Here is a 16565-nt window from a genome sequence, read left to right on the forward strand (position 1 = left end):
TCCTTGTAGGGTTTTTGTGTATCTTGTGAATTTATTTTAAGGTCTTTTGCTTAGGTACTCCCTTTCAAAGAGTCACTAAGATACACTTCCTATAATGCTCTAGGTGCGTCATTTCTCCATTGTTAGGGTCCCAGTCACGTTCAACAATAGGAAATGCCAGATTTACTTCTGAAGTTCCATCTGGATCTGCTAGATTAAGCTGCTATGCTTCCTCTCTAGCCTTGTCAGTGAGCATCATCCTTTCATCCCTAATAAGCATCAACTTCGTACAAGTGTGAATGTCTGCCCAAGAGGGATGGTGAATGGCAAAGATAGAAGTGAAAAGTTCAGTCATATGGAGGGGGTCCTCTCAGTATGTAGGGTTATGGTTTTTTCCAATTAAACAAATCTGAAGTTGAGAATGGCTTATGCATCCATGGAAACCCAGCTCTTTGGCCATCTACATTAAGGCCTCCTACAGGATATGTGCACAAAGAAGATTGCCCTGCTCCAGAAGTGGCTCCCAGTCCAAATTGGGTGCCCTGTCAGGTCTTAGATGGTGATAACAAACCAGGCTCCTGTGACCTGGAGGTTAACATAGAAACTTCTAATTGATTCTCATAAGTAGGGGAGACAGGAGACAGTGCATATGTTAGTACATCCTGCTTGGCCAATGGGGGAGCTGGGTTGGTTGGAGGGGGTTTTAAGTTTTGAAATAGCATGTCCTCCCTCTTGCTTTCTCCCTCTCCCTCTCGGAGAACAGGTTTTCCCTTAAGATCACTGTGCCATAAGGCAGTAGCCATTTGACTGCTTTTCCTCTTAATGCAATAGCATAAATGTTTTTCCATATAGAATCTCATCATTTTCACCTGCTCTTTCACAAAACAATTCTAATTGCAAGATTGTATAATAAAGTGAGCCATTCAAAGGCCATAGCTCTCCTGATCCTAATAATATTGGGACCACACACTATGACAATAGCATATCATCTGTTCCTTAGTCATAAGCTCACAACTATTTTTTGCCCATTTACTTAAGGTACATCCCAAAGGGCTTTTCTTAGGGACAGATGGAGTATTTCCCATATTTATAAGTTCAAGAACAACAAAACACAAAAAGGACAAGCAAATTCCAATGCCAGAGGCATAAATAGGGTCCATCGTGAATGAGGGCAAAACAGGAACAAACAAATGCAAAACAAAAGCAAGTGAACTGATTATACAGAGTGAAGTCAGCCAGAAAGAAAAACACCAATACAGTATACTAACACATATATATGGAATTTAGGAAGATGGCAATGACGACCCTGTATGCAAGACAGGGAAAGAGACACAGATGTGTATAACGGACTTTTGGACTCAGAGGGAGAGGGAGAGGGTGGGATGATTTGGGAGAATGACATTCTAACATGTATACTATCATGTGAATTGAATCGCCAGTCTATGTCTGACGCAGGATGCAGCATGCTTGGGGCTGGTACATGGGGATGACCCAGAAAGTTGTTATGGGGAGGGAGGTGGGAGGGGGGTTCATGTTTGGGAATGCATGTAAGAATTAAAGATTTTAAAATTTAAAAATAAAAAACTAAAATTAAAAAAAAAAAAGAAAGGAACTAAAAAAAAAAAAAAAAAAGCAAGTGAACACAAAATAAAGCTGAAAGAAATGGCTCAAAACCCAGATAGAGTTCAACAACAATTCATGTGTGCATGCGTGCTGAGTCACTCAGTTGTGTCCAACTCTTTGCAACCCCATAGACTGTTGCCTACCAGTCTCCTCTGTCCATGGGATTTTCCAGGCAAGAATACTGAAGTGGGTTGCCACTTCCTTCTCCAGGGGATCTTCCTGACCCAGGGATCAAACTCTCATCTCCTACATTGGCAGGCAGATTCTTTACCACTGTGCCAGCTGGGAAGCCCTCGAACAACTGCCCTCTCCAAAAGGATACCATGAACAAATGGGCTTTTCCTTTAAGGAAAAAAACCCAGATTGAGAAGGGAAGATGTTTCCAGTTGTACACACCTGAGCAACTCACCCTACCATATCAAGCCTGTCGGTTCCCAAGCATTGATTCCTTGCTCCAACGGCCAAGCTCTGAGGCACCCAGTGCCACTCTAGGGAATTTTGAAGAGAAGATCCTCAGGACAAATGGTCCTGGCAGCTGCTAGGGCCTTACCCTAAAATTCCCCAAGCAGGGCTGGTTGGTCACAAGTAGCAAGGCTCCTGAGTGGTTTCACCAAAAATTTGTTATTGAGCCTAAAATTGTTTTGCTTGCTGCACAACAGGCCAATCAATCTGGAGATGAGTTGTTGGAGCAAGGAATGATAGAAAAGCTAGCAGACCAAGAAGGTGGCAGACTAGCGTCTCAAAAAAACCATTTTCCATCAGTCCAAATTTGGGCTCCTTATATATAGAAGAGGGGATGGGGGAAGGACCCACTGTGGTGCATACCAGTGGCTGAGTGGGGCTACTATAGCTCGTGTCTGCCTCGCCCCTATTACAATCTCTGCCTCTGCCATCACACATTTCCCTTTGTGTCTCTCTTTTTATAGGAGAGCATCAGTCATAGTAGATCAGGTCCCATCCTACTCCAGTATGAACTTATTTTAACTAGCTATATCTGCAGCACACCTCTTTCTAAAGAAAGTCACATTTTGAGGCATTCAGGTTTATGACTTCATATATTTCTAGGAGACATAATTCAACCCATAACCATAACAAGTAGGAAGCCCAGGCAGAAAATACACATTGGGGAGTTATCAAAGTTTAAGTTATTATTTAAAGATACAGACCTGGATAGGAATGCCAAGGGAGTGAGACAAGCTCGTTTGTGTGCTCTGTGCCTTCGCCCAGGCAGTTGCCAAGCAATGCCTGGCAGAGTAGTGTGCTGTGGAAACATGAGGTATGCACACATACGTTGCACCTTCTTGCCTTGGGCAAGTCTGAGTTGTTGCAGATCACCAAGACAGGTAGAGGCAGACTCACTGACAGGTAGACCAGCAGATCAGTGGATATGGTGCTGCTCTTGACCATGAATTCAGGAGACCCTCTGCTGACATGTAAGGCTAGTTGAAAATGCTTTGGCTAGAACATCATGACCTTGTAATAAAAGTGGTCATGCTCTAGCAGGGTTTATTGGGTCAGATACATGTAGGCTCCACTGCAGGTGTGGTAGGGACACCACCAACAGTGAGGGGAGACCAGGAAGCAAGGCCATTTGCCCTCCTGAGGTCAGGGAGAAAATGAAGAAATGGCCCCAGAGGCAGTATTGCAGCTGCCTGATCTGCCTGCTCCTATCAAACCCTCCACTAGGTGGGACAGTACATGCCTGGACAGATGGGCCAGCTGGGGCTACCCTACTAGGATCTAGGATGTGATACCTCCCCCCAATTTTCCCTCCACCTCAGTACAAGTGTCTGGATTTGGCACCGGAGATGCTAGCCTCTGCTCACTCACACACCAGGCACCTGCTATTGGATGGTGCAGACCCCTCAGTTCAGCTGTCATCCAGGCCCCTACAGTGCCCTTCTAGGATATAACAGGAGCAGGACAGGCACACAGCCATTAGCATGAGACCTTTACCAGGGTGTTTAGAGAGCCTGCTCAGCCAATAGTCAGCTTGCAGGTGTCCTTGTGGCAGAGAATGCAGTGAGAGGCAGATCTTGGCCTTCTTTCCAGGCCCTCCAGGCACTTCAGCCTCAGGCCAGTGGGTGATCTGGGGGCCCCCTGGGGACAGGCAGAGGGCTGTATCCCACAGAGCTCCAGGTCATCACTACGGATACCCATTTTCCAAGCCCAGGCCTCAAAGCAGCCGTAAACCTCTTCCCCTGTCTGCAGCCTAATGGCGGCAGTGTCTTCATAGGTTGCAGTCCATGGAGTTCTCAGATTCCCTTCAGTTTAAATAAAAAGCTTGAGGGCCAGTTCAGTCCTGTGCATTTTGGCTCCCTTGGTGATGATGGCTGGGCAGGGTCTGAAGACTTGGTCCTGAGGGCGCCTCCAGCTGAGATCTGCCTCTTCAGCTGGGCCAGGGCACTGGCAAGAGGATACAGACTGGGGGCTAGATGAACGCTTCTGGGCAGGGTAACCGATCCATGCAGTGACCCCTTCCTTTTAGCCAGGCCTGGAGCTCAAAGGGTGAAAGTTGGCCTTGGGACCTTGCCTGTTTTTGTTAGAACAGAGAATAACATTTGTTTTGGTGAAGGTTTACAGGAACATGGTGACCTGACTGTGACTTCACCTCAAGAACAAAGGATCTGACAACAAGAAGTTTGAAACAACAAACCATGGCCATCCCTCACCTTTCCTATAAAAGGGCTTTGCTGAAAGCTTTCTGGGAGTTCAAGGTTTTTAGGGCATAAGCCACTCATCTCCTTGCATGGCCCTGCAATAATCCTTTTTCTGTGCCAAGCTCCGACATTTTAGTATTGTTTGGCCTCACTGTGTGTTGGTCACATGGGTTTGTGTTTGGTAATATTTTCACAAAAAAACCTAAAAACTCACCTCCGTACTTCTTCATGATTATTAAAGAGATCTGGTTACATGGACCTGAGAGGTACTAGAATGTCTTATTCTGAGTATAAGGTTAAGGAGCTTTGTGAACTGAATTGGGGCCCACCTTGATCCAACAATGTTTGACTGCAATAATGTCTAATTTTTACTCTCTAGGAGAATATGTCGTCATGACAACCCACTTTCACCTCAAGCGAAAAATTGGCTACTTTGTGATCCAGACCTACTTGCCATGTATCATGACTGTCATCCTGTCACAAGTGTCTTTCTGGCTCAACAGAGAGTCTGTCCCTGCCCGCACGGTCTTTGGTGAGTGTTGTTTATGAAGAATAGGGGTGGGGGACATTTGCAAAGTGTTATGATGAACAGTCAGAGTAGGGGTAAGGATGGTAGAAGAATCATTACTGTAGTGAATGGGAGAAACACCTGAGCCTAGCATTAATAGCTAAGTCATCATACCTTGGTATGTTCAGCAACTGAATTATTAAAAGTGGGAATAAGAAGAGTATTGGAACATTAAGGTTTATCGAAATGCTTCCTATCTCAGTCAGGTTTGCTTCTGGAGCTGGAGAGGGATGGAACTTTCAGTGAAATGGAGAGGAAATTAGTGGGCAGAGCTGGAGAAAGGGAAGGGGAGAAACTAAGCTGAAGACAGAAAAGTAGATTGGGGCTTTTTAATGACCCAGCTTTTTATATGACTTTGCTGCTTCCTCTCTAGCCTTTTTGAAAGTATGAATTGTCTGATATTCAGTAAGAGCTACAAAGTTTGAAGGTTTTTACAAGAATACCTATAATTAGAGAAATATTTTTCACTGTGAATTGACTGTTGTCTAGCAAGAGATTTGCATAGCTTTAGCACTTTTCCATGAGAGACTTAAAGCATATAAACTGTTTTCTGTCTGTTTTTCTCGTTGTAAGATTTTTTAAGGAGATAAACATTAATTGGCTCTTAATCCACTGAACTGTCTCCACATACATTGATATACTAAGTATTCCCAAAGAAGGCCAATATTTCCTACAGAGACCCTGAAGCTATACTGTGTAATTAAAGAATAAATGATGTTTCAGAAAGAAGAAGCATTTTAGGTCAGGTAGAAGAGCAGACAGTAGTGGAGAAAGAAAGAGAAATAATCTGTAAAGTAAGAAAAAAAAAGAGAAACGGTGTGATATCATGGAAATCAAAAGAGGTGAGTGTTCAAGAAGCAGGGAGTGATCAACTGGGGTGAATTCTGTGTGCTTAGGTAAAATGCAGATAAAAACTGTATTTGGGATCATGATATGCTTGGTTGCTAGTGATTTGAAAAGAACAGCTCTAATGAAGTTGGCAGGGGGGGCATAATCTATATAGGAGTAGATTAAATTTGCCCAATTTTTGGAAATGTTGCAAACTAGATACCTTGAAAAAATCTTCCTGTACAAAATCCTTAAAAAACAGATAAAACATAGAAAGCATTATTTTTTAATATCTGAGCTCATAAATTAAACACTCAGTGGCCCAAATGGAAGAAGGAACTGAAAACTGGAATGTTAATGGCATGAGCTGGTACTGTTGTAGCAAGAAAATGGATCAATGGATGGACTACTTGTCTTGGTAGATAAGAGTTTGAGTTTTAAGGTTACACAAGAAAGGCTTTTAGCTTGAGTGAAATTAAGGGTTAAAACTAGGATTGTGGTAGGCTTAATAATGGTCCCTAGTGATACCCATGTTCTAATCTCTGGAACTTGTGAATGTTACATTATATGGCAGAAGGACTTTACAGATTTGTTCTAAGTTAAGAAGTTTGAGATGGGGAGATTATCTTGCATTATCTCAAGCAACTTTAGTTGGGTGGGACAGACATACATTATCAAATAAGCATACTAGACTTTTAGAAGTACTCAAAGGAAGGAAGAGGGCAGGCACAGAAAAGCTTTGTAGAAGAGTCTTGAAAGAGAAGCCCTGAGTGGCAGGCCTGGATCTTTTAAAATGCCAAACCTCTTTGTCCATCCATGAAGTATACCAGATGCTTGATTGAAGGCCCTACCAGCTCTGACTAGGTAAGAACTCTTCACAAGATGACAGTTTTAATTAGGCCTTAAAGGCTAGAGTTCTAAACCTCTCCACTGAGATATGGTACCTAAACACTTGTGTTGCCGTATGGTTCTCTTGGTCCATGCTTTGGCACTGTTAAGAATGTACTGGTGTGGACAATTACATTTGCTGATAACCATAAATGAGATAACTTGTTTGTTCCATGAATCACTTGCTTGGTGTGATCAGAGGATTACTGAGCCTTAGATCCATTCTCAGAGCTTACCAGGCTACAAATTCAGATTTTGTTATGAGGTCCTAGCTGTATGGCTTGTTCCTGACAGGGCTTAAATTGTCTTTTCTCTAATCAGCCTTGACAATTCTCTGCTTAGTTTGTGTAAAGGCGCTCCTTTAGGGTCTCTTTGTTGAAACTGTATTAAGTTTTTGCCAGTCTGGCTTTTGATTTATATAGTAAATGTGTAAGTAAGATACTCATAGAATCAAGATATGAAAGGAGGCTCCAGAGACTACAGCACATGTGGCTGACTCTCTGGGTAGAGTTAATAGTTAATAGGCCTCATCTGCTTGCTTTTTGATATAACATATCTTACCCCATTAGGACTACGTTCCATATCCTACTTGACCCAGGCTCATAAGGGTCACACTCTCCATCGTCTTGAGGAACCCAACACTTAGAAAGAGGTTCTGACTATTCCTTCTTACTAAATTCTGGATGGATTTGGGTACACAACTGCATCATCAAAATTCTGGAGGAGACTGTAGGGAATATTCATATAGATAGGAAGAATGAAGTCAAGGAGATATTAAAGAAATTTCCCAAGATACAAAACCAGTAAGTAGTAGAACTCAGGACTTCCTACTTCTAGTGTAAGTATTCAAGACTGGGGCATCCCAGGTGACTCAGTGGTGAAGAATACGCCTGTCACTGCAGGAGATATGGGTTCAATCCCTGGGAAGATCCCCTGTAGAAGGGAATGGCTACCCACTCCAGTATTCTTGCCTGGGAAATCCCATGGACAGAGGCCTCTGGTGGGCTGCAGTCCATGGGTTTGCAAAAGAGTCATACACGACTTCACAACTAAAAAACAATAACATTTAAGACTGGAATACTCTTACTAACAATGACAAAATTAGTGTTATAATATTATTGTTAAAATGTGACTATAATTCAGTTCAGTTCAGTCACTCAGTCGTGTCTGACTTTTTGCGATCCCATGAACTGCAGCACACCAGGCTACCCTATCCATCACCAACTCCTGGAGCCTACCCACACTCATGTCCATTGAGTTGGTGATGCCATCCAAACATCTCACCCTCTGTCATCCCCTTCTCCTCCTGCCCTCAATCTTTCCCAGCATCAAGGTCGTTTCAAATGAGTCAGTTCTTTGCATCAGGTGGCCAAAGTATTGGAGTTTCAACTTTAGCATCAGTTCTTCCAATGAACACCCAGGACTGATCTTTAGGATGGACTGGTTGGATCTCCTTGCAGTCCAAGGAACTCTCAAGAGTCTTCTCCAACACCACAGTTCAAAAGCATCAATTCTTCGGCACTCAGCTGTCCTTATAGTCCAACCCTCACATCCACACATGACTACTGGAAAAACCATAGCCTTGACTAGATGGACCTTTGTTGGCAAAGTAATGTCTCTGCTTTTCAATATGCTGTCTAGGTTGGTCATAACTTTCCTTCCAAGGAGTAAGCATCTTTTAATTTCATGGCTGCAATCGCCATCTGCAGTGATTTTGGAGCCCCCAAAAAATAAAATCAGCCACTGTTTCCACTGTTTCCCCATCTATTTGCCATGAAGTGGTTAACAATATGAGCTCATATTGTTAACCACAACACTATATAGTTCATATGCATATCTAAACTATGAGCAGATTAGAAAAAAATTAATATAATTTTCTAACATGTATATTATCATGTGAATTGAATCGCCAGTCTATGTCTGACGCAGGATGCAGCATGCTTGGGGCTGGTGCATGGGGATGACCCAGAGAGATGTTATGGGGAGGGAGGTGGGAGGGGGGTTCATGTTTGGGAATGCATGTAAGAATTAAAGATTTTAAAATTTTAAAAAATAAAAAAAAAATGAGTAAAAGAAAATATTAAATTTAGGTTAATAAATACCACCAAGAAAAAGAATCAATTGATTTAAAACCAAGTTCTGGTTTGGCAAAAACTCATAAGAAATAGAAGTGAGAATAGTTTTGGTTGTTCATGAATTCAATAGGACCTAGACTGTGATGTAGCTAAAGGACAATTTTTCTACAATATTTTGTTGTGTTATTAGGGGAATAGTGTCCACAATACATGAAATGAAACTCCAGCTAATATCAGACCATGTCCTGAGTCTTAGCCTAAGTTCCAGTCTGTTGAGAAGGCATCTACCAGAATGGAGAAGGAGGAGAAACAAAAGTAGGAGTTTGTCATGTTCTAGAGATGAACAGACTCACAAGAAACCATGGCCACTCTCTTCAACTTTCTGACGTCCTGTCCCAGAAAGAAAAATTCAGGGTTTCTTTCTTAAGTCTCCAGACAGAACCTCTGCGATCAACCAGTGGATTAGGAGTTAGGAACGCAGGTTTCAGCATAAGGTAGACTTTTCTAATTAGATGGTAACGATAACCCTGTATGCCAGACAGCAAAAGAGGCACAGATGTATAGAACAGTCTTCTGGACTCTGTGGGAGAGGGAGAGGGTGGGATGATTTGGGAGAATGGCATTGAAACATGTATAATATCATATAAGAAAAGAATCGCCAGTCTAGGTTTGATGCAGGATACAGGATGCTTGGGGCTGGTGCACTGGGATGACCCAGAGGGATGGTACAGGGATGGAGGTGGGAGGGGAGTTCAGGATTGGGAACACATGTGCACCCGTGGTGGATTCATGTTGATGTGTGGCAAAACTAATACAATATTGTAAAGTAATTAGCCTCCAATTAAAATAAATAAATTTAAATTAAAAAAAAGAAAGCTCTATTACATTGAAATAGGTTACCTACAACCTAGTATTCAATGGAAATGTTTAAGCCGAGGTTAAAAGGCAACTCTTAAATGCTATACTGGAGATTCCTCTTTCTGTGATAGTTGGGATGGGGTGGTTATTACATAGAACCATTCCATTTTGACATTATCTTTTTTTTTTTTTTTTTACTTTAAAGGAGGTCATTTTGGGTGGGTTTAGCTCCTCCTTTCAAGGAGGAAGATGGTGATATCATCAGGTACACTCAATGTCTTTTAGTGGCAACTAGTTCTTATTTTCTCTTTCCCTAGGTGTCACCACTGTTCTCACCATGACCACCTTGAGTATCAGTGCCAGAAACTCCTTACCTAAAGTGGCATATGCGACGGCCATGGATTGGTTCATAGCCGTGTGTTATGCCTTTGTATTTTCTGCGCTGATTGAGTTTGCGACCGTGAACTACTTCACAAAACGGAGTTGGGCTTGGGAAGGCAAGAAGGTGCCAGAGGCCCTGGAGATGAAGGTAAGATACAGGAAAGGTGGGGGCTGGGAAGCATTCCCTGAGAGAACTGTATTGGAACCAGGAGTGGGCAGCCTGCAGCCTGTGGGAACTGGCCAGGGCTGTGTGCTATTCACTGGGGTCATCAATCCAATTCTCAACTGGAGTGCTTCTTGGCAGTGTGGAGTGTTTGCTGGGGGCAAAGAAAAGAGGGCTGGTATCATGGAGGGATGATGTCTTGTGGTGAGGGATCAAACCTAAGTGTGATACTGCTGAACCCAAGGAGAATCTGTTGTACTTACAAAGTCACCCAGAAGAGTAGTCTTTATCTTCCACCCAGAGAACAGTCTCTAGGGCCACTTTTGCCCCTCATTTTGGCAATATGTTCCCATTACCATCAAACAAAAATGATCATCATTCCTTCTATGTCTTTGCTTACTTTTACTCTCTACCTGGAATGTTCTTTTCTTATTTTCCTGCCTGATAAAGACCTGCTCAGTCTTTAAGAACCAGATGAAATGCTATTTTCTCCATAGAAGCTTTCCAGAATCATGAGATAGCTTCAGCTTTTCTGGGGGTGGGTGAGGTTGCTCATGATATGAAAAGCATTTATTTGCATTAGAGTTATTTGTCTGCTTCCTCACTAGACTGAACTTCTTGAGGGCAGGGACTTGCCTGCATTTGTCTAACTAGCTAGCAACTGTATACAGCATCTGACTCATAGTAAAAGCTGAATAAATGTTAATTGGATTAATGGATGAGAAGAAAGAAAAATTCCAATAAACCACCTGGAATTGGTAGGAATAAAAAAATATAAATACAGTAAAATCAAGTTTGGTATCTTTGACTGCTTTAAAAGAGTTGAGATCTCTAGCTGTAGATGAAGACTAACCCACGATGCTAAAAAGAATGGGCAGGTGTGGCCCCAGAATCATGGAGAAGAGAAAACATAATGAAGATTTTTCAAACTGGAGGAATAGATTCCATAGACTATAGACTGGTGAGTTGGAAAATTTTTAGAATAGATCTTAACTATTTATTTAGATAAAATTTATTAACTCTTTGCTATAAATCACGAAGAAATAAGTATATTTCTTTTTCCTCCATCTGTTCTACCATAGGAATTTCTTGGTTGGTTTTATTATTAGTCTTAGTCTAGTTGTTAACATTTGTATCCTTAAAATATATTTACCCATCTAATGCTTGATTCATCAGTTATAAACCAGGTCTGTTGATCCCTCACCCACTGCAAAATATAAGGAGATTATTATACTTATCCTGCTTCTCACCTTTGCTTTCTACCAGTTCCTGTCATCGCTCAACTTTTGTTATACAACTGTCTCCACATTGTCAAGTTTTATAGTATTTACATGCTTTTATGCAGTCATAATTTCTGTATTTTATTACTCACAGTTCTATATTTAAAAAGACTCTCTTCTCAAAATAGCCCTCTTATCCATTTTTATGTTCATCGCTTAGTTACCTCAAGGCTATCCTCTGGAAGTTTCTTTAGGAAGTGTTCGTGGGAACCATATTTCCTACTATCTTATGTCAGTAATGCCTAACATTACTGACAATCTTACATGTATAAGATTATCTATCAGTTGTGTTTATACGTGAATTATATTTGGGCTGTTATACAATTTGTGGGTCACATTCTCTTTCTCTAATGTCCACATAGACATTGGTTGCTATTTTTGGTTCTAGAACTGAATATTATTATGAGGAAATTTAAAACCACCCTGAGAATCTTTCACATAATGAGGAGATGATTTTATGGCTTAGAAACCTATATGCATGTGTCTTTTATTTACAAATACCACTTACTTTACGAGGATAGATAGATCTTGATCTATCTGTATGATTTTTTCCTAGGACAGCATGTTACCCTTAAGTCTATAGATTCACAACTGTCCTTGTTTCAGGAAAGCTTTCCTGAAACAGATCTTTGCTCTGTTATCTCCCTAAAAGCGCAGATTATACATATAAAGAACTTTGTAATCTTTATTTACCATTATTCTCTACTAATTTCCAACTGTTATTATCCATTTTAGTTTTCTCAAGCCTGTCTTCTGTGTCTCTGAACATTTTCACCGTGTCTGTTCTCCTTCATTTCTATAGTAGTGGTATTTTTCCTTATATTAATTTTATGATTCCTGCTGACTTAGCTTTTAATGTATTCTGTTTGTTTTGTGTGTTGTTACACAGTTCTTTATTGGTTCTTTCCCCTCATTGTAACCTATTTTGCATCAGTAACATATTCTTTTTCAACTGTTACTTGAAGTTGTATTAGAGGAGTTTTTACTAACACTGCTATGTGTGAAAGTATCATTTTGGGGAGGGACTGAGACAATGAATAGGATAGTTGTGAGTGGTTGAGAATAAGTAGTTGAAAGTGAATAGTTTGACCATCATCTGTTATCTATATAAATTCTTATAAATAACCCTCAAGAAAGACCTCTATGTATGGCATAGTGTGTGCATGCTTGTATGCATATGTGTAATATTGTACTCTTTAATGTTTCCAGTCTCCACCTCCTCACTACTATGTGCTAATCAAACAATATTCCAGGATGTTCTCACTACCAGCCTGAAAACCCATTTGTTTCAAAACAGAGGTCATTTGTTTTTCACTCAGGTCCTGCCATCCACATTTTAGGACTCTGTTCTTGGCCTGAAATCTAGAATATTAGGCATCCTCAATGTCTTCTTCACCCTGATTCAATTTTTACTGCATTTGGGAGCCCTTACATTTTGGGGTGAGGGTCAAAAATACTTCCAGTTTTCATCAAAGATGGAGTTTTGGTTTCATATATAATTTTCCTTATTTTGGTTGGTTCCAGAGAAGAAAAGGAAGCAAAGATTTCCTTATTCTGACATATTAAACTGAAAGACCCTTATTAAACAGATGTTTTAAGAGCAGTTTGCACTAACTACTGACATATAGCCTGATTTAACTAAGAAGAAATTGTGCCAAACTAACCTTAAGAAAATTCATGGAAAGTTTACTAGACTGGTAGAATAGGAAATATATAGACTGTATCAAGACATCTAACTTTTTAAAATTATGTCTTCATGAAGAAGAAATACCAGTTGAAAAAATATTACAATTATGCTGATGTAGTTGGTTGACCAACTGAAGTCAAATATAATCTGATTGATGGATGGACATCAACCTGAATGGATATTGCTGTAATAAGCCACCAAGCTTTATCTTTGACCCTCTGCAGATTCTTTACCATCTGAGCTACCAGGGAAGCCCTCTTAAATACTGTCATCTGTGACTTAAATAAAGATACATAATATAGGAGATTCAAATTCTTAAGCTGGCATTAATGAAAAAGAGTATCTTCTGAAGTAGAGTCCAAGATAATTTCTGAAGTTTGAAAGAATAGGCTGAAACCAAAATATTAACATTTCTAAATACAACAAATTTTTACACATATATTCCAAAAAAGTTCAGGGATAAAAAAGCTTAACAAAGATTTGCATGTTATAAATAAGATGCTATAGGGAAAGAACACATTTAATGTAAGCCATCCATGCAGTGTAACTCTTGAAAAGCCAGATTTGATTTAAGTCTGAGTTAGGAGTTACCTAGAACAAATGAGATGATAAACCCCTTTTATTCTGTACAGGTTGTACCATGTTTAAAATATGCTGTTCCAGTTTGGTTACTACAATGGAGAAAGGACAGATGCATTAAGGCAATGATGATTGCTAATTTCAGATATCTGAAAGGCAGCCATAAATAGCTTATGAAATATGTGGTAGACTTATTTTTGGTAATTGAGAAGAGATGCAGTGGTGGCTTGAAGGTAGAAAGAGCATTTGAACAGTGTAGCTGTGGATTTCAAAACTGGTAACCATTTCTCCAATTCCAAAGAGTGCTAAAAATTAAAAAAAAAAAAAAAGGGACAAAAAGAATCATCTAAAAGTCTTCTGCAAAGATGGTGATCTTAGTATTCCTCCTTAGTTCTGTCAATCAATTTAAGTTATTGAAAGATGTTGATGAGATTTGAAAACAACTATGAAATATATAAAAATGGATTTCTAATATGAGGGTACTGTTTTGTACACGCTGCTACAATATGAAGGAACTAACAGAACCACTGACCCACAGAAAAAAAATGAAGTGTATTAAAAGTAAAAAACAGTGCAATTTAACTGTACCTTATTTTGCTTCCTTTAGAGAGACATATTAAACCTTATTTGCCTCATAAAACTAGAATAGTTGAGCACAAAACTGTTTAAAACTAATATAAATGATTCAAAAGTCCATTTCTGATCTGTACTATGATCATGGATTAGACAGAATGTGAGGGGAAAGATAAAGGAAAGGAAAAGAAGGGATAGGTAGGAACAAATACCTCATTTTCAAATGAAGACAAATGACTACCTTATAATAGCACTCTGCAAAATAGATGAACTGTGGGCTTCTGAGGAACAGCTACACGTTTTATCACCACTTCCTTTAAAAATCCCGCTAAAATGAGGGTAAAGAAATAAAACAAGTATAAACCCCCAAGTACCAGGAGAACTGAAGAAGGGCTTTCAGTCAGACAAGAGATTGTAATGCATTTTTTAAGAAAAATGAATGTGGAAAGATAGAATAAGAACTGATTTATCAAGTTGGAGAGAAACTCAGCATTCAAGATGCCTCATACAACAGACAATAAATCATGGGGGTGCAATTAAGGGGACTGGATAAAGGCCTGTGTACAGAGTAGTCAAGACCCCAGAGCCTGCCAGCATATAAAATGTCAACAGCCAGATGTATAGTTTCCTAAAGACCAGCAGAAGTTTCTTTTCTAAAGAAGCTAAATGTCTCCATAGAAAAGACCTTAATACAGTGACATTCTGGGGTATCCCATAAAATGACCTCCCTCCAGATAATCATCAGTCATAGTTTACCAGTCAACAAGCCCAGCTCAGGCAGACTAAACACAGACATCTTTTATGTTGCCAAATAATACTATGATATGAAGCATTATCAAAGTAAAATTTGTAATAGAGAAAAGTAAAGATTAAAAAAAAAAAACTCACCTTGGCTGGAACAGAAATAATTTAGGGAATTAAAGAGAACCTAAGCAAAACAAAAGTAAATCTTATCTTATATTTGTAAATATATCATATACATAAAATAAGGAGGATGCTAATATAAAAGGAAATCAGAGAATAAGGAAGAGCTTCTGAAATGAAAAATAACCACCAAGTGGTAATGAAGCCGATCCAATAAGGAAGGGCAACACCTCCATGAACACAGAAGACAAGCCACACAAGGCATTCCATCCCCAAAACAAAGGCTGTGCCAAAAACCAAGAGGCTGCTTTGGGGCCAAAGACCCCAGTGAAGGCAGGACTCTGCAGACAACTCTGAGGCCAGGCCTTTCTGGGGAAATGTCTCCAGGGTTTCACAGTGTAATGAGAAATAGAAATTTCCACAGATGCTGCGATTCTCTCTGTCCCAGCTGTGGGGTTGGTGGCCTGAGCTAGGAGAGGGGAAAAAAAAGCGGTTTTCACTCAGTTTCAGTTCCCTGCTCGAGGTGCTGACCCAATTCCCTGCCACAAGAGGGTCAGTCTGAATATACAAACCCTATTAGGTTGTGTGATCCTCTCAATAATTTGTGAAAATAGTGAAAGTGTTAGTCACTCAGTCGTGTTTGACTCTTTGTGACCCATGGACTGTAGCCCATCAGGCTCCTCTGTCCATGGGATTTCCCAGGCAAGGATGCTGGAGTGGATTACCATTTCCTTCTCCAGGGGATCTTCCCAACCCAGGGATCAAGCCTGGGTCTCCTGCATTGCAGGCAGATTCTTTACCATCTGAAACACCAGGGAAACCCCAATAATCAGCTCTAGCTTGTTTCATAACTTTCATGGCTTTGCTTGATCTGTTAGCACTTTTTCTCAAGACATTGCAGCATTTCTGCTAGCAGTATTTACACATTTGTTAACAAAAATCAAGATGTGACTAAAGATCAGAAGCTCAAGTAGCAACCTATGTTGTAGCAGTGATGTCAGTCCATTGATTGTCTTTGGAGAGTTAATGTTGAAAACAAAATTCTTATTGATCAGACAAACATTGTCTGCTGAAGATACATGCACTTTTTGTAGAGTTTAACATCTTGTGTTTTTCTGAAAAAATATACATATATACATATGTTGCTTTATTTGAAACAAAATATGATACATTTGAAAAAATAACTGCCAAAATAAAAGTTTCAGTAGAGATGGGAAAATAAACTGAAAAAAAATCTCTCTACAAGTAAGGTAAAAAGAAAATAATTGACGAATGAAAATAAAAGGTTAAGGGACTTAGGGATGAATCCAGGAAATTCATCCAACTCAGAACCTGCAGAATGAGTGAACAGAGAAATGGGAAAAAAGGAAATTAGCAAAGAACTAATATAAGACACATTTACAAAAGGAAAGATATAAGCCTCCAGATTGAAAGTGTCCTCATAGGCCCACATAAAGTCACATCATCTTGAAATTTTAGAAAACCAGGGATAAATGGTAGACTAAAGAGATTCTAGAAGGGCAATAAGTGTTATTTACAAAGAAATGATTAGCAGAATG

The 16565-nt window shown here is 39.9% G+C and overlaps 1 protein-coding gene across 2 annotated transcripts in view; it reads left to right on the forward strand.

Annotated features, from left to right (window-relative positions):
- The window catches only part of GABRA3 (gamma-aminobutyric acid type A receptor subunit alpha3), a 243706-nt gene that overhangs the window by 218138 nt on the left and 9003 nt on the right, over positions 1-16565 (forward strand). For both annotated transcript variants that reach the window (XM_042241792.1, XM_004022275.5), the window contains 2 exons: positions 4642-4794; positions 9797-10008. In XM_042241792.1, the coding sequence (XP_042097726.1) occupies positions 4642-4794; positions 9797-10008 (365 nt within the window). The remainder of the gene's footprint in view (positions 1-4641; positions 4795-9796; positions 10009-16565) is intronic.

Source organism: Ovis aries, chromosome X (genome assembly GCF_016772045.2).
Source record: "Ovis aries strain OAR_USU_Benz2616 breed Rambouillet chromosome X, ARS-UI_Ramb_v3.0, whole genome shotgun sequence".
Taxonomy (NCBI): Eukaryota; Metazoa; Chordata; class Mammalia; order Artiodactyla; family Bovidae; genus Ovis; species Ovis aries.